Raw genomic sequence first — 19,649 nt, 5'->3', positions numbered from 1 at the left:
AAATGACGTGACTAATGTCTGTATCATGTGTGAGAATTTTAAAATGCCATAGTAGTTTCTTCTCTTAAGGTAAAATAGTTGCTTTGGCATTATGGTATGCTAGTGATGTGTATTATGCATCATATCTTATAGATATATTGGCTTTCTAGCAGTCAGTGCAGTAAGATCATCTTAGTTTATTTTCCTTTTACTTATTATTTTTCCTTTTCTTAAGGACATCTTCGTTACTTAAGTTGGCAAAGAGATACAAATTTGCGAAAGCTTTCAAATATATTAGCTGCTAGTTGCTAGTCAAAATTGGTTCAAAAGTATTATATTTTTTAATGAACCAGTATTATTTTAGCAACTGAATTTCTAATGTGGTAGTATTTCCTGCGAAAGTTAATCTTTATTATGATTTAGAGACCAGGAACTGGAGGTAGGTAAGATTAGCTTATTCAGTCCAGTTTCAAGGAAGGGCAACACTGGCAAGGGGGCTTCAGTGGACTAGTGCGTACCCTTTTGCCCCATTTCGCACAAATATTGAAAGTTCATCTAAAACTTGTTTCAGAACACTTCAACTGAATTATTTATTTATTTTCATGATTTTTATTTATTACTATTTTTCCCTCTTGGGAATACTTGGCATTTTCTCTTATCACTGTGTATGAAGTAACAGTGTTCATGTTTTAATTTGTTAAATCTTTCAATTTTAGCTTCAACTTGTTTATTTATGCTTTGCATCTATTAGGTGTTAAGAAATAGAATACTGGCACCACCACTAGTTCCAGGGTCTCTTGTGAAAAGGGTAGAATCAGACGCTTTAATCAATTTCAGAAGTTTACTCACAGTTCCTTTTGGTGGTATTTTGTTTCCAACATTTGTGGTAGCAAACAATTAATATCTTCTGAAGATTAAGTATTGAATCACATTTATAGAGTACATGTCGGACAGTCTCCTCTTTCAACCCACAAAGTTTATACTTTATTATATATCCATTAAAAATTCCCATTCCATGCATATATTTTCTAGAGGTACAGTAGGGTCTATTCCATCATTAAGCCCATTGCAGTTTGGGTTCTTTGTAAGACAAATGAAACCTCTTTTTAACGAATATCTGAGGGACTATACTCTTCTTCTGGTCAAGAAAAAAAGCGGAGTCTGATTTTTTCCCCACTCCTCTCCACATCATAGGTTGTACAGCTGCAGAAAATAGTTCCACAGAGTTTTTTTTTTTTTTTTTTTTTTTTTTTTTTGCCAATGGCAGGTACTTGACTATTCGTCATTCACTCTCGTAAGAAGCCAATTGTGTAGACTAATTTACCAACAGAGTTGTTGCCCAGGGTGCGCCATAGGAGACACTACAACCACGATGAGAGGAGATGATTATGGAGATTTGTTAGGATGCCACAGAGACTGGAGATCCCAGAGAAAACCCCTGTGTTATCTGGACCATAAGCTTGCCCAACTTACTTACTTACTGGCTTTTAAGGAACCCGGAGGTTCATTGCCGCCCTCACATAAGCCCGCCATTGGTCCCTATCCTGAGCAAGATCAATCCATTCTCTATCATCATATCCCACCTCCCTCAAATCCATTTTAATATTATCTTTCCATCTACGTCTCGGCCTCCCCAAAGGTCTTTTTCCCTCCGGCCTCCCAACTAACAACACAAGTTATAAATTGGAAGTACGCCGGGGATCGATCCCGGTCCACAGAATTATAAGTGCAGCGGTCTAGCCACTAGACCATCGTGGCAGCTAGAGTACCCAATGTACAATGTAAAAAATATTTAAAAATTTGGTGCAGTGTCACAGTCAGCTTGCAGGACGATACTGAACAAATTAAGTACATTTGAGTCCATAAATCTAAACCATTACAATTTGAATATACAAATAGTACTTTTGTACCAAGCCACACCTGTGGAGTAACGGTTAGCACGTCTGTCCGCGGAACCAGGTGGCCCGGGGTCGATTCCCGGTCGGGTCAAGTTACCTGGTTGAGGTTTTTTCTAGGGTTTTCCCTCAACCCAATATGAGCAAATGCTGGGTAACTTTCGGTGCTGGACTCCAGACTCATTTCACCGGCATTATCGCCATCTCATTCAGATGCTAAATAACCTAAGATGTTCATAAAGCATCATAAAATAACCTACTAAAATAATAATAAAAAAAAAAAAAAACTTTTGTATCAACATCAAAGTTTTAACTAAAATAACTATTTGAGTAAGAAAGGTAAATTAACTGTAAGAAAATGCATAGGAAAATAGTAAGAACGAATTATTTTGTTTCGTGAATGGTTGCCCCAATAGAAGCGAGTTTCATATTTTACTGCTGGATTCTACTGAGTTGTGCATGCTCAGGAGAGAGGAAGGAGGGCGTGGCCAGACATTGACTTTTTTCTTCACCAGACTAGAAGCATAAATGCTTTTCTTAAGTGCGGGTTTTTCTTAAAAGGGTCTTTTCACTTAATATGAGCAAGGAAGGACAGAGTAAAAATTGAAGCACCCTTTTTAGGCAAAAATTTTCGTAAACCCGTAATGTGACATTTTTACAAAATCACAGTAACATTTTTAATTATTGTAATTAAGTTCATTTGACTTTAGCTTGACTTACTATTGATGTATGTAAAATGGTAAATATTATATACCTAGTCCGGTAAATAACACTACTGTTATTCGTGAAAAAAAGCTGTCATTTAAATACGTAAATCATGAAAAAAGTATGTATTTAAATATGTAAATCGTGAAGAAAAAGTTTGAATTTAAACATGAAAATCCCTTTAAAAATTGGTAATAAAACACTTGTTCCCCCTTCAGTCTTTCCCAGTATTAATAAAGCCAGTTACACATTAGATGGAGAAAAGTGTCACGTGAATATAAAAAATATTAGGTCTTTGTTCATTTGAATACTGTGACACACTGCTTGACTGCCAAATTATAAAAAATTCATTAGTCCTTAATCTTCGTTGCTTACTTTTGCTGAAAATGGGTAAATATATTTTACACATTTCTTCTTATTGTTTTAGTGTGCAACAAACCTAAGCATTGCACATGTACGATACACAGATTTTCACTTTTCACAGCTGAATGAGCAGCCATGTTTAAAAAAAACCACTTTTCATGCAAAAACCCAATTCGAAAAAAAAAAAGGGGAAAACGAACAAAATTCGCGACAAATCGCTATCATAAAACATGCCTACAGAATGAATCGCGTTCATATCTATAAAAATTTCAATTAGCAGAAATTCGTAAAAAAATCATTCGCGAAAATCAGGTGTCCTTATCAATATGTGTTATTGATTTCGATGTACTCCACTAGCTCCACCATATTCATTCATTGGTTTCTGCCTAAGAGTAGGTCTTTCACTGCAAACCCAGCATTCTCCAATCTTTCCTATTTTCTGCTTTCTCCACAAGTTTTTCTTGGCTTGTACAAAAATCAAACACGAACATTTGGAACGGATTCGTAATTTAGCCAAAATAGGTTGTGTATTCACAGATCCATTCAAATATATTCCCTAGAAGCAAGATTTTTCTTAAGCGGGGTGTTTACAGCATTTCTGTCAGAAATTTTGAAACAATTTCTTAAAAATGAGAATGTTGAAACAAGACTGTCTCAGACTCACATAGGATATCCAGGGTACAAGCATGCTCTGCGTCTACCAGCATTTTACTTCAGAACCCACATTAATAGAAATTTATAATTTCAATATAAAGATAAGTTGTTTCAAACTGATCTGCTGCCTAGATAGCCAATAGTCTTGAATTGGAAATGACTCAATGCAAACTCCAATTCAAGACATTAAATTTTTTAGAACTAGTTTCCATGATTCCAATGTTGAAATTGCACACGCTAAAGTTGTGCATTTATATCTTGATCTTGGACTGATACATGAACAATAGAAAATAGCAATAAAACACTTGTTCGTTAAATATTCCATATCATTCTTATTTTAATCGTTTTTTAAATTAAATACAGTCTTGAAGTTTCAGGCATATAACAATGTAAAGAATCAAGTCATGACCTTTGTAGCTTGTTTTATAGACTTCTGCTTCTGTAATGTTAACATGTCTGTTCCTTCCACCCATCAAGAATGGCTGATATGACAATGTTATGTTTGATGGGGTTCAGTATATTTATACAGGGTTTCATTATAAGTAAGAGAATGGTACAATGAAAACAGAGTCATTGGTAAGAGAAGAAAGACAAATTTGCAACACATTGTAATAAATTGTGTAATTTTTCGTAAATAAACTCGAGTGGGATTTAATTGACTATTACATGGTTAGAAGAAAGTATACAAAGATTAGAAGAAATAAAGTACTCTAATAAAATAAAATAGATATTAATTGACTTACTAAAATTCTATTTCACTAGTTTTAGCTTCACCAAAACAACATGTTTTATAGTACCATGAAGAATTTGCAGTTTGAAATGTTGGCAAACAAATGCTAGGGAAGTGATAAAAACAAACAAATGCTAGGGAAGTGATAAAAACAAACAAATGCTAGGGAAGTAATAAAAATAAACAATGCAGTAGTGTGATAGTGATAAAATTGTAGCGATAAACAACCACGATTAATTGAAACACGTCATTTCATATCATTTTATTGGTCAAAAGTAGTATGACGTAGTGAAAGTGTAATAGTCATTTTAAATACTTTCATTATTGCAGAATGTTAACAAAACATTTCATTTTCAGTAACTTCAAAATCAATTTTAGATTTTTCGTGCATATCGTTATATTTCGCAGAAAGAAAGACAAAGTAAATTAACAATTAGGATTTTTTAAATTTTAATTAACCTAAGAGAAACAGTGTGTTTAATATATTTAAATATATTAAAAAGTGCATGTTCCTTTCGTTATTTTACACAAAGATACTAGTCAGTGCATCATCGAACTTTCATGAATGTCATTGTACCATCCTCTTCTTTAATAAGTGCAAATGCAAATAAAATAATTTCCTGCTAGAGCAGCAAATATGTGCTGACACATCTTACATGTTCAAACACTGACCAGTTTTAATACAGCCACATGTGTGGATTATTTACACACAGAGAAAATAATTTGTGTTATTTTCTGTTGTGTAATATCCATGAGCATACATCACAGTCTATCTATAATTGTTATGTAAATATTTGTATTAGCATAACCTACTCACAGACTGGAAATGTAGCACTTCATAATCAAGTGAAACGTGAAAATATTTGTGCAAATGGAGAGAGGTATCATTCATCACTTGATGAAGGAAATACCAAGTATCAGTAAGAAACTGCTCAACTCTAGTCATAAATTCAAATAATGCTAAGAAAACCGAATCTTTAGCCATATTTTATAAACTGCTCTCGAAGTTTATCGTTACTAATATTAGCACGTATATTAAGAAAAAATTGAGAAAATATCTTTCAAGTTGAAAAAAAAAAGTGATGCAAGAACTTTGATATTATTTTCAAAGAATACATATTTAAATTGCAATTGCAAAAAGTCACGCTAATAAATGTCTATTAAAGTATATATGGCTGTCACTTGCCTTCTTTGAATTAATTGGCTGCTTTTTGCAAGTCTCGCAAGATGTGAAACTGTAATTAGAGATGGGGGTTCAGAATACTATATGCCATACTGTTTTTTATTGTAATTAATATTATAGGCCTACCGTATTTACTCGAATATAATACGCACCTCAATTTTTTTTCCAGAAAAAAAATTCTGGCGAATATAATACGCACCTGTGCTAGAAACCACTGAAGACTAAAATTATATTATCATGACAGGTTATAAAGACACCCTTACCTCTTGCTATACAGAGTGTCCCGAAATGATTACCCTGATTTCAGACTGCTATTGCTTTCCACTGATGTCACTGATTTCTGATTTTCCTTTGTAAGTGAGATGGTTGCATTTCAGGAGAAAATTCGAGCAAGGAAGAATGCGACTTTTCTCCCCACTCTTACAACCATTCCCCGACATGGGATTGGCCGGCCAGTGACTGAGCCTTGTTTGTTCCAGTCAGCCAGTGACACCACCCCCATTCACCTGCTCCTTCAGAAGCTCTGAATTACTAGCTTAACCCCCCCCCCCCACAGGGATCCTTCTGTGAAATTTGAACAGTACACACTGTGCCTTTTCCTGTAGTGAAACCATTTCACATCTGCAGCACTCCTAGCGGCGGAATTGGGAACTGAAAAACATAACCGCTAAAACTTTAAAAGTGCACCATCTCACTTTCGAAGGAAAATCAGAAATTAATGTCATCAGTGGAAAGCAATAACAGTCTGAAATCAGGGTAATCATTTCGGGACACACTATACATCACATTCATCCTCATTTGCAGTATCGGAACTGGAACTTCATTAGACAAGTCTAGGTTGATGTCAGAGCATTGACTGACAGTGACTAACATTATGCCATTCTTTCATCAGTAATTGTACTGTTGGCAAATTGTTTTGGTTTAATTAAAGATGCGATATTATATAAAATCTCAGAATAAAAGAAAAGAAGTGTTAAGTTATTACAGTAATTAAAAGTAATATTCGTATTAATAATTACTACTGTCAAAAGTGGACATGAAATTACGAAATGAGAAATGCGCAAAAGACGAGAAATCACTAACCAGCATTGGTCATTTCAGTCAGTAGTGTGCGTATTATACTAGCGTAAATTTTAACAGAAGCTACTCAAGGTAATTTGTGAACCTTGCCTGTTAAAGACATAAATTATGGAAATACACTTTTCATATAGAGAGAGTAATCCTAATAAGGAAATTACAATTCTGAATGTATGAATTCCAAAATTATGCAGACACGTAAAAAGAGAGCGCGAGAATTTTATCATCTGCATTTGAAATTAAAAATAATATTTCCTCTTACCTTCTGTAGCAAAGTTAATATTAAGATTATGTATGTTCTTGACATGTCTTAGCTGGAAACTATGAACATATCATTAACAAAAAGATAAACCTTAGAAAACTCACTGTGCAATGCCTCTTACTAGTTCTTTCAACAGTTATCAATATAAAGATTGTCGATCCTCTTTCATATTCTCACAATGTACATCCTTTGACACGGAAAATTGTTACTCTCCTGTAGCATGAATTTTTCTAAGTGTCGTTCGGGTTAATGTGAGATTCACACAGAGAAATATTAAGCGTCAAGGTCCGAGGATGAAGTCAAATCATAGCAGCAACTATCTGTATGTCACGGAACAATATACTACAAAGCCTTTATGACTTAGCGATAGAGCTCTTTTCTTCTCGTTACAAAGATCAGGCTTCGAATCGCTATGTAAAATGCATGCATGTAAACAGCGCACATGATAATTCCCGAGCTATTTCGAGATGGGACTTAGTCCCTGAACAGTGACCAATTTCCGTGACAAAGGGTGTGAAAATTCCCACCATTGAATTTTTTTTTTGTTCCTTCAGTTTTCCTGTTTCCACAATTCTCACTATCACTAATTATCACCATGAGAAGTGTAAAAGAGAGGTTTCACTGTATAGTCGCAATCATAATGAGATTAATACTATCACTGAATTTATTTTAATTTATGTCACCTTCTTGATATTATATGGCTTAGTTATTTCGAAGCTCACAATAACCCATCTCTAATTGCATGAAAAACTGTGAAGGTACTTTAATTTTACTCGTCATGTGGATATTGAAGTGCCTTGATTGCGATTTATCTTTCACTGTAGTAAATAAGATTTAATCCAAATAGATGAAATATGTGTCATTGGGTGTCATATTCGATGTTGTTTTCAACTTGACCTCATGTGTATCTTTGATCATACTAAACTAGTTTTGTAGGGAAGTTGCATTTATGTGCTATGTGTTCGTTAAGAATATCTGTTCAATAAAATTTACCAAAAGTATGTTTCATATTTATGTTTGGACCTTCATTTCCTTCAGAGTAGCAAACCTATTAAGATTTTTAGTATATGAATTTCATAAAAGTGATTTAAGAAAAAAGGAAATACAAATTTTTCATTACTAGATATTATATTATCACATATCCCATATTATTCTTTTACAAAACACCAACACTGCTTTGCAATTTCAGTCTGGGGAATGTATATTGTTTCAGTAACACATTTAGTTCAATTTTTCATCACCGTAACAATTCACGGTACTTCATGTTAAACATACAACTCTACATTCCAGGTGAAGTTAGTCAGTCTTAATATTCTACTACTACCAATCCCAATTGAGAAGGTGAGAAGAGTCAAATGCAAACAATGATTGTAGGAAAATGGTAAGAATAAAAAATTCTCATATTAGTTCAATCTAGTAGAAAACGAGTTGATTTGATTGCAGAGTTCCATATGTAGCTTTTATAAAGAAAAAGCAAGTTTTAGAAACACTTTATTTATAAAGGACGCTAGAGAGGTATTTACGAATCCAGTAGAACTATATTAAATTCCCAGTAGTGGAGATTCTTCTACCTTCCATAACAAGTGTCCGTCTCTGTCTCTTAACAGTTGTTTTGTGCCATGTTGACTACATGGTTGCTTATAAGAACCCCCCCCCCCCTCTACTTCAAGTGCAAAATAAAAGAATATATACAGGGTGGAAGTGAAACAATCCTGCAGATTGAAAGGGACAATAGGATACACTTAAATGAATAGAAAACTTATATTACGTTTTGTGATTAAACGCTTGGTTAATTAGAAAATTAAGTTTGAAGTTTCAGCAGTCCGATAACATCACGGCTAACACACTGTTCTTTCTTCTTGTAATACAGATGTAAGAGATCAACGAACTCAGGTCTGTCTGCCAAGGTCATCTACCTCCCATCTCTCTTTCTAGCTACAATGTTGCAATCTGGTCGCATCGTTCAGTGGCTTGAAATTAGTGGTTTTTAAATTAAATTAACACGAAAACTGTCCATGCTATTGAAATACGCCAGAGGGATAAATGATTCTTTATTAGATTTTCTATCGGTAAAAACAAAAATCGCGATTCTACCCGCAATAGTTACCGAATAAGAGGGTGTTAAACATTTGGTGGGGGGAAACAATTTTTCTGAGGAACTATGGATTTTCCACCAATATGGTATTACTTTTTTTTTTGTTACATACAACAGGAGTTATTCACTCTGAAAATCTGCAGGTTATTTCATTTCCACTCTATATATATATTAGACCCCTCAGGCAAAAGAAAACCGGACTGACGGAATAACCGAAGTCCCCGAAATGAGCCATTGCGCATGTCATGCCTGCATTCACAAGATAAGTCCACATCTGTGGAGTAACGGTCAGCACGTCTTGCTGCGAAATCAGGTGGCCCGGGTTCGATTCCCGGTCGGGACAAGTTACCTGGTTGAGGTTTTTTCCGGGGTTTTCCCTCAACCCAATATGAGCAATTGCTGGGTAACTTTCGGTGCTGGACCCCGGACTCATTTCACTGGCATTATCACAGTCATCTCATTCAGACGCTAAATAACCTAAGTTGTTGATAAAGCGTCGTAAAATAACCTTCACAAGATAGCGAGTAATCTATTGAAATTGTTGCTGTTTCGACTGCTGACATAGCCCATTTCGAAAGCCATTAGAAAATAACCTGGTAAAATTTATGTTCTGGGAATAATAAGTTAATTAAGTAATAAAATATCGCTGCAATCGAAAAGTATTGGAAATAAATTTGAATAAGGAACAAAAAAATGTTTCCTTCCCAGGCAGGATTTGAACCACGAAAGTCTTAGTTACCAGTCTATCGTGCTCTGGAATGAACAAGGCTCTGAAATCAGCTACAAGGGTCAGTCCGATTTTTTTTACCACTACTGTACAATACAGGACTCCAGACTCTGAATTCCTGCCCAAGGCTTTTGCACAGTAGTGTACATTATCAATCACAAGAAATTAGATTTCGCTACTCACTGTATTTTCCCAAATTCATTACAATGCTGTGTGGGCACCAGTCCCATACACTAGCCGAAATTTCAAGGAAAATCTCTTCTCTCATGAATACTCGAATCAGCACTCATTCTGTATTGCTACTTCAAGACATTACACCTTAGACCATGTAGCTATGGCATGGAACTAAGAATTTAGTTATATGCTTAAATAGCTTTTAAAACAAAAGTGAATTGATAGTGGAAAGTGCAAAAAAGACTGACTTTCATCAGTACCACATTTTTATAAACAGTTTCTCGATTTTTTAACAATGACTGAGTAATTTCTTTGGGATTACATTTTCGTGTTCCTCACACTTCTTATATCTGACTTCTGCTAATGAAATTCATTTTCTTACACATAACCCAAGTTATTCTGAAGTACCAAATTATGTAAATTTCTTTGAAAAGCATTTTTGTAAAATACCGTATGTTTTGGGAAGAAAGAACTCTTCTCAAATATATTAGCAAGGTACTGTGAATAATTTATGTGATAAATATTTAAATAATTAATATAAATTAAGATAATGGCACAGGACAGTTACAAACATTTGACTCAACTCACGAAAACGGAATATGAATTGAGCATTTCACATGTATATTAAGTTTAAGAAAACCTTCAGAAACATAGTAGTAAATGTTTAATGAAAGCCATTCTCAGAACATTAACAGTGTTCTGGAAAGTATACAAGATTACTATAAGCATATAAATATAGGAAACATTTTTGTACAAAGTACTTATAGATAGAATAGAATCTAGGAACCATTAAGTTACAACTTTATTTACTCTATTCGCACTAAATACTGGAAGACTGCAAAGAAAAATTGTAACATGTTCGAAATGCCCAATCATAATAAAGCCACCACCTATCTGAACATGAAGTAATGACCTCTGTTGTCAGATATTGTAGCTCCAATTGACAGCTTTCATTCATTCAAGAAGAACACACAAATTATCGCCAGGGGTCTGTTTCTCTGTACATCCGTTCTACGTTGTCCTTCAACATTTTTTCTTGATCTGAAACAAATTAGTTATATGTAAATGATTGAACTAGTATCACATAATTGGTATTAGCATTTTAAAACTAACTTAGAAAGCATGTTGTAAATATTCAGATTATCAGTGTTAATACAGATAATACAATATAATATTTGTTTTATTCAGTCTTATGACAAATCAATTATTAAAACAATGACATATATTTCATAACATGTAGTCATTGAGTTTTATACAAAGTAAGTTACGAATGTTTTCGCCCATTCAGGCATCTTCAGGTTCTGTGTACAATATTTCATTATTAATCTGTATGATAATTACAATAATAGTCGATAAGATGAACCGTTTAAAATTGATCATGATATATATAAAATGTACAAACATATGCATAATTAAAATGTAATCATGTTACAAGGTCATAAAATTGTGAAGACTGTGAATACGTAATGTTTTACATTTTAAACTTCATAATACTCAGTGTTGATCTTGGTTTGTAGATTCCATTAAAATGATGAATTGTATCTGAAATATATAATTATGAAATAGAAAAAGCAAACCTTCAAACTTAAGAGTGTGATTGGATTGAATTATCAAATGTACTCACGTCATTAAAACGTGGTAACTGCACAGGCTGTTGTGATATATCATTATGATCTGAAGTAGTGTTTATCTGTAATGAAAACTTTCATGTCAAAAAAATTTTTTTTTTTTTTTTTTAATTTTCAAAAATTTTGACATTAAAGTTTTCATTACAGATAAACACTACTTCAGATCATAATGATATATCACAACAGCCTGTGCAGTTGCCACGTTTTAATAACGTGAGTACATTTGATAATTCAATCCAATCACACTCTTAAGTTTGAAGGTTTGCTTTTTTCTATTTCATAATTATATATTTCAGATACAATTCATCATTTTAATGGAATCTACAAACCAAGATCTACACTGAGTATTATGAAGTTTAAAATGTTGTTGTTGTTTTCTAATGCGAGGCATTTGACAATGAAGTCATTTGACCTCTTGCACTCCAATATTTTTCAAAGATATTATCATGACCATTATTATTATTATTATTATTATTATTATTATTATTATTATTATTATTATTATTATTATTAAAATGTAAAACACTACGTATTCACAGTCTTCACAATTTTATGACCTTGTAACATGATTACATTTTAATTATGCAATTTTAAACAGTTCATCTCATCGACTATTATTGTAATTATCATACAGATTAATAATGAGATATTGTACACAGAACCTGAAGATGCCTGAATGGGCGAAAACGTTGGTAACTTACTTTGTAGAAAACTCAATGACTACATGTTATGAAATATATGTCATTGTTTTAATAATTGATTTGTCATAAGACTGAATAAAACAAATATTATATTGTATTATCTGTATTTTAAAACTAACTTCTGTACTGCACAAAGAAAAGAAAATGTACATTCTTAGACACAAAAAATAACCTGCTGCCATATGCTAAGTCCCCGTCAGAAGACTTCGATTGATTCTGTGAGAGCGCACATTTACAAGTGAAGGAATTTCTTATGCACGACTCCGCTCTGTCTTTCCTTTGTTTTGTTAGTTTGTTGCTTTTTTCTGTCTGTTTATAAGTCAAGCCATGTAATGTGGGTCCCTATCGCCACGGCATGGCGCGTCCTCAAGTTGCAGATAGAGGAGACGGCATCCAGATATGGAGGGTAGCTGTGAATATGTTGAATAAGCAGTCGTGGACAGCCGATAAGGGGTGGTCCTCCAGCTTGGGGGTTGGGCGAAGGGCTAACAACCCATCACCGTAAAAAACAGCTTGTTACGAAACCTAACAATCAGCCTCGGAATGGGACTGATTCTCCGGCACGACCACAGCAAAGGAATAAGGTTATAAGATTTGGTACATGGAACGTAACTAGTCTTTATAGAACAGGAGGGGTAACATTAGTAGCAAAAGAACTCGCTAGATATAGAATAGACTTCGTGGGAGTACAAGATTTTGTCATCTAGTCTGCTGTCAAAAAATCTGAAGTTAGAATTTATAAAACAGTTATATTACCAGTTGTTCTATATGGCTGTGAAACTTGGACTCTCACTTTGAGAGAGGAACAGAGATTGAGGATTTTTGAGAATAAGGTTCTTAGGAAAATATTTGGGGCTAAGAGGGATGAAGTTACAGGAGAATGGAGAAAGTTACACAATGCAGAGCTGCACGCATTGCATCTTTCACCTAACATAACTAGGAACATTAAATCCAGACGTTTGAGATGGGCAGGGCATGTAGCACGTATGGGCGAATCCAGAAATGCATATAGAATGTTAGTTGGGAGGCCAGAGGGGACAAGACCTTTGGGGAGGCCGAGACGTAGATGGGAGGATAATATTAAAATGGATTTGAGGGAGGTGGGATATGATGGTAGAGACTGGATTAATCTTGCTCAGGATAGGGACCAATGGCGGGCTTATGTGAGGGCAGCAATGAACCTCCAGGTTCCTTAAAAGCCAGTAAGTAAGTAAGTACGTTTATAAGTCAAGTGTTATGAATAATCTATAACGAAAATATATATATTAGCTACCGGCATAGCTCTGTCGGCTAAGGCGCTTCGATCTGGAGTTGCGTTTGGGCGCAGGTTCGATTCCTGCTTGGGCTGATTACCTGGTTGGGTTTTCTCCGAGGTTTTTCCCAACCATAAGGCAAATGTCAGGTAATCTATGGCGACTCCTCGCATAGGCGGAGAGAGAACAGTTTGCTTGGGGAGGGAAAGCAAAACCTATAATGGGATTATAGAGGACATCATTTACCTCCTCTTCCCATTATAACTCAACCGTGGTACAGTATATCGGAATATGATCATTTAATAAAGGTATTTTCGGGGGCATGTTTCTTACAGAGTTACATCCATATCCGCGATGTTTCGGACCGAGTTGTATAGGGCTTGAACTGTAAGTCTACTGCAAATTATAATAGTGCATAACTTAAAACAATCTCCCTCTTTTTCTCTCTCGTACAGAAACACATGCATACATCAATAACTCTATGTAACAGTGCTAACAAAAACTTTTTTATATGAAGTTTACCTTCCTGAAGATATCATATGAAATGTAAATTCTATTTTATTTAATTTCATCTTTAAATTTGCATATATTATACCGGGATCACTTTTCTTTTTCCTGCATTGTTGTGCAGTGTTATTCATATTTCTCCAATTGGTGGCCTGAACACTTGAAGACTTGTAACACATGAGTACAGGCTGTTACAAAAGAAAAATTACAGTGCTTCCATTCCTCAAATGAGGTATAGGAATTCTTATACATTCAGAAATTTAAAATAAATGTTATAGTCCAGACATGATCTGAAGATATTAATTCATCAATTTAAGCACAGAAACTTAATCATAAACAGAAGCAAAAAAGATCTTTTGAATTCAATATTTTATAACGTTAATAGAAAAAAAAAAGAGTTGCCCCCACCTCCATAACTCTGCCTATGACTCCTCGGCCTCATCTCGCCAAATACCACCTCACTATCACCAATCCCATCGACGCTAAATGACCTCGTAGTTGATACAGCGTCGTTGAATAACCAAATAAAAAAAGATATATTCAAGGAGTAAGTTAGGTGCAAAATAAACATCCTTTCCCTAGTCGTGTGAACTGGGCGCTGTCTGAAGTGGACTTAGACAAATTCACGCTATAGGAGAGCGGTCATTTTATGTGTGTAAGGCTGTACAAGCTCTAATCAATAGAAATTGGATTATTACAGTCAGTTAAAGTTTGCAATAGACAGTACAGAATAAAGAATATTATCATATAAGAAAATTGAAAATAAATACTGAACAATAAATAAAACTGGTTGCTTATGTAAACAATTACACGACACAAAATTCCATCCACTGTGTTATGTCCATCGTGAGAAATGTGTTTCAGGAGAGCCTTTAAAAGGCGACTGAAATTATGAAGCATGTCTTACTTTATACCAGTAGAAGAAGAAGTAGAATTTTAAAATTACCAGAAAATTAATGTTTGAAAATTTAATGCTTATTATTTTTTTCTGCATCCTTAGTATGTATGCACTATTTTACAAGTTCTATCAGTTCAACTATCTATCTTTTGCTTTGATTGTCGCTCTGACATTGAGTTTAAACTGAATTACAAAGTGAATAATTTCGAGGGAAAAATTGTTCCGGGGCTGGGTATCGAACCCGGGACCTTTGGTTAAACCTACCAACGCTCTATCAACTGAGCTACCCAGGAACTCTACCAGACACTGATCCAATTTTTCCCCATCTATATCCACAGATCTCAAAGGGGGCTGACAACTGTCAAGCGACCAACATTGAGTGCACACTAACTCTGTGTGACTTAAATTGTGCTTTTTTGTTAACGAACAGTGACGTGTATTATGCAAATTGAGCTTTTAGGTATAACTCCCTGTAAAGTTGATTTGAATAATTTTGAGGTACGTTTAACCAAAGGTCCTAGATTCGATGCCCGACCCCAGAACAATTTTTCCCTCGAAATTATTCAAATCAACTTTACAGGGAGTTATACCTGAAAGCTCGATTTGAATTACAGTGTGTTTTAGAATTCAACTGAAGAAATTTATCTGCTTATAGAGGGGTTGTACACAAGCAATTTAAAATTGAAAATGTAGGGTCTCCGAAGAAAAATATTTGAGTTATCACTTTTTAAAGTTGTTTACATTTGATACTCATACGACCTTGGGGTTCACTCAATCTCCAACAGAAATGCGTACCAGGAATCAGATTATACTATTAATCAAAGCAGACATACATGAGGTTTCAGTGCCAGTACATCCTTATTGCCAGATGACTTAAATATTTTATTCTCTTTGTACTGTGTCATAATAAATACAAAGCGTAATATACTATGATGGATTTGAGTGATGATCAAACACATATATGACCTAAGCCAGCCACTGGTATTACATATATTGCTCATTAAAATGTTAACTACAAAGAAACGACTCACCTTCTCTTAAATTCGCAATTGTGCACTGTTTTCTCAGAAACTCTGCACAAAGTTCCTTGCTAAGACCAAATGCATGCATGTTGCATGTGAAAGTCCTGTAAAGAAAACGAACAATTAATAAAATCTGAACTTTTACTTGAAATGTCTCCATCAAAGAGGGATAAAGAAAACAGTGCCATTTGTCATTGTGACCTTCTTTTGAATGCATTTATACTTGTAATTCAAGATTTCTGTCAATATTTGCCTGGAAATTATGAATGACTAGTATGTAACAAAAAATACATGGCAAACAGTGGAAGAAAGTGAAATAGAAGAAAAGAAATACCAAAAGACAAGTGAGAGAAGGAACATAAGATAAATAAATCTTGCTTGGAATACAAAGTATTACAAAATCTCACCCTAGTTGGCCGAATGTGATGTTTTCTTGGTACTGCTTTTCATCTGTAATAGCCTCTAAGCTATTGTGTTGGATGTCTTCTCGTGTCACAACAGGTCTGTGAACGCGTTCACATTGTAATGCATCAAAGAAAGCTGCATTCCAGAAGCGCAGACTATGCCAAATGGTTTGGTCTTTTAGATATGTGTACAGGTACTCTTTGTAAGGTTCACAGCCTGGCACATCCACTGAAAAGACAGAAGAGAAGAGCATGGTCAACACACATCCAGTACCTAACAAAATTTCCATGAAAACTATTCCAAATATACATAGGCAAGTCACTAAGTTACAAATCGAAGTAATGACTACATTTTTTAATTAAATACCTGAAGCTATCATCACTAGATGGCAGTATTATCCAGGTGTGAAGGCTGTCAATGTGCACAAAACAGGCACACGGGAAACAAAGAAACAGCAGTTGCAAGATGACAGCACTTAAGCACAAGTGTACCATTTTTGAGCAGTAGTTCATTGTGCAATTTTTCTGTACAACCAAAGATATAAGGATATTCTGCTTTTGTATGGCGAGCATTGCCTCTACAAATTTGGTTAAGAAATTCTCTGAAAGGTGGACAAGTAAGTCAGCCAATGGAGATTGTCATGGAGGAAAATGTGCGACAGATTTGTGACTTGATCCAAGCAATCAGGATGAAGCGGACGATATGCTAGCCTGGATAGTTCCAGGCAGGGTGCAAATTAATGGGGAGGATAGTTGCCCCCCCCCTCTCATAAATTCATATTAACATCCCTGTCAGGGATAACTTATATCCCCTTTTCACAAAATATAATTGTTTTAATGCAAGTATATGTACTTTATAAAGTATTAAGTAAGCAAAGAAAATAATACTGATGCACTATCATCACTGGCCAGCTGACAACAATCAATGATCAAGATGCAAGACAAGCAACTCAGTGCGACCAAGCGTTGAGCTGTATCGAATGAGGATAATAATAATTTTATGTATAGTATTCTCTATCTAGAATTCTATCCCTCCCTAATCAGAAATCTTAATTCGCACCCTGGTTCCAGGTGATGAGTCTTGGCTGCAACATTACCAGCCTGAGGCAAAGTGTGCATCAGTGATCTGATTAAGATGCAGCCATGTCGAAACTGCTGCTTCTTTGTTTCGCTTGTGCATACATAGATAATTCTGCCTTCTAGTGGTGATATTTTCAGGCATCTCATTCAAAACTGTAGGTCACTGCTTCAATTTGTAACTTAGGTACCGACTCTCACCCGTACTTCTGATAATGTGATTATACAATGCAATTACATTTAATTCATTTCTATGAACTGAAAGAAATTATCAGATACTTTCAACAGATTAATAGAAGGGAAGATGGGAAGACCAACAGGAGCAGAGACAGAATGGAAGACTGAAAATTCAACAGGAGTAATCAACTGAAGTGAACTCTGGCAGAATGAAAGACTGATTGATCGACAGAAGGGAAGATCAACAGGAGCAGTAACAGAAGGGAAGGTCGACAGAAACAGAGATAGAATGGAAGACTAACAATATGTGAGACTAACAGTTCGACAAAAGGAGAGCTCAACTGGAATGGAGTCAGACAGACTGAGAGAACATGAGACTGAATCATATGCTGACAGACCGTGAGACTGATAGACATGAGAGGACCTAGAGAGGAAGAATGACAAACCAAGAGATGAACAAATAACTAACAAATAGGCCAATAACTGACAGTCTGGCGACTGGTAAACAGAGATAGAGAGTGACGACAATGCAACAAAAGTATTTTTTTCTTTATTAAAAATGGTTAGAAAATGTATTTCTGTAAAACCTAATGTATTCATAACTTTGTATGAAAAGGAAATAAAGAATATTAAAGCTTCCCCTATTATATATTGTTGCTGCGCCTCCAAAATACACTATGTGTTTTTAAAAAGATTTTGTGCGAGATCGTGCGTATTTGCTTGGTTTCCGCACAAAACCAATCTGCGGAAAGTCTAAAATTCCACATTCAGTATTCCCAACCTAACACACACAACAATTTCCCTCTTCTTACCGCTTAAGTGACATATTGATTTTACTGCTTTAGACTTTTAACATATTATTTTTAGAGACATTCAATATAGTAATAATTATAAATTGGAAACTTACCACTACAATTTCACCTAAATTGCACTGTTAATTATTGTTTTTAAATATTTGCAAAAATTAAGTAAACTCTACAACTCCACTAAAGTTACTGAATTCGTGATGCAAGTAACAATAAGGAAGCCGTGAAAAAATCAACAAGATTCCAGACTCATCATAGACTGGGGGGAAAAAAAAGACAGACGTATATCACGGCCTGCCGGAGTATAGTAAACACAGAAAACATTTTAAAGCAACAATGTTGAAGATAGATATTTTTGTTTTGCAAATTTGCCGTCATTGAACAGAAACCAAGATGGAAATTTCATTGCAACTGATTAGAAATTCCTCTTTCAGGTATGTAATAAACGATCTTCGCACAAAATAATGTACAATACACGAGCGGTATGTTTTGTTTCAATTCTCGGAAATTAAAAAAGCTCAACTACGTTTCGCTTTTTCAAACTTTTCCTCGAACATGAAAACTTCAACATACCGCTCTTGTAACGCATATTACTATTGCAGCCAAAAGAAAAAAAAGCATCATCACTTTTAATTCTCTAGATTACTTTCGGTATAATTTCGATCATTACATGAAAAATGATTAATTATACTGAAAGTAGCTTTGACAATCAAGGAAATTAAAAGTGGCAAGGCTTTTTTCTTTCTCCTGCATAAAAAAAAAAAAAAAAAAAAGATACGGCAGATTTTGTAGGCGCAACGACGATATTCATATACATTATTCAGCTATCATGATTTATTCTTATTTACCAGTACCTATAGTATAAAGTATTGATAAGAAATTAATTTTATAGAATAACCATTGTGTTTCTTGTTTACCTTCATGGTAGAATGTGAAGCACATGTTCATAAGTGATTTGGCTGGAGAAAAGTCGTCAGCATCAGCACACTCAAATAATACAATAGCAAAATATTGTACAAGGCTGTAGAATGTTGACTCATCAACCTTCTTGTTGTGGACGCGTTGAGCATTCACAAAACGTGCGAACCACAGTCTTCCAGCTTCATGCTGAAGGAGACAAAAACAAAAGTCTGAATTATTATTATTATCAGCATCATCATCATAATCATTACTCATAAGCTGCAAGTTAAATCACAGTGGTCAGATCATAGCAGAGGAAAAGTTAATCTCATGCAATTTCATGAAGTGGCCTTCCATGAATCTGATCTCTTGCAGGTGAGTTTGGCTTGGCTTTTTGGAAACCGGACCCAGGACTGAGCCTTGTACTTAGGG

General features: G+C 34.8%; 1 protein-coding gene across 1 annotated transcript in view; it reads right to left on the bottom strand.

The window, feature by feature from the left end:
• Nucleotides 1-10,278: 10,278 nt before the first annotated feature.
• The window catches only part of LOC138710878 (uncharacterized protein KIAA0513), a 35,101-nt gene continuing 25,730 nt past the window's right edge, over nt 10,279-19,649 (bottom strand). Inside the window, exons 5-8 of the mRNA XM_069842062.1 lie at nt 19,235-19,424; nt 16,261-16,486; nt 15,863-15,957; nt 10,279-10,885 (exon numbers count right to left, since the gene is read on the bottom strand). Coding sequence (XP_069698163.1) covers nt 10,821-10,885; nt 15,863-15,957; nt 16,261-16,486; nt 19,235-19,424 — 576 coding nt within the window. The 3' untranslated portion in view covers nt 10,279-10,820. The remainder of the gene's footprint in view (nt 10,886-15,862; nt 15,958-16,260; nt 16,487-19,234; nt 19,425-19,649) is intronic.

The sequence above is a fragment of the Periplaneta americana genome, chromosome 12 (genome assembly GCF_040183065.1).
Source record: "Periplaneta americana isolate PAMFEO1 chromosome 12, P.americana_PAMFEO1_priV1, whole genome shotgun sequence".
NCBI lineage: Eukaryota > Metazoa > Arthropoda > Insecta > Blattodea > Blattidae > Periplaneta > Periplaneta americana.
The sequence above is the reverse complement of the archived record's forward strand: the minus strand, read 5'-3'. Positions and strand labels throughout refer to the sequence as shown.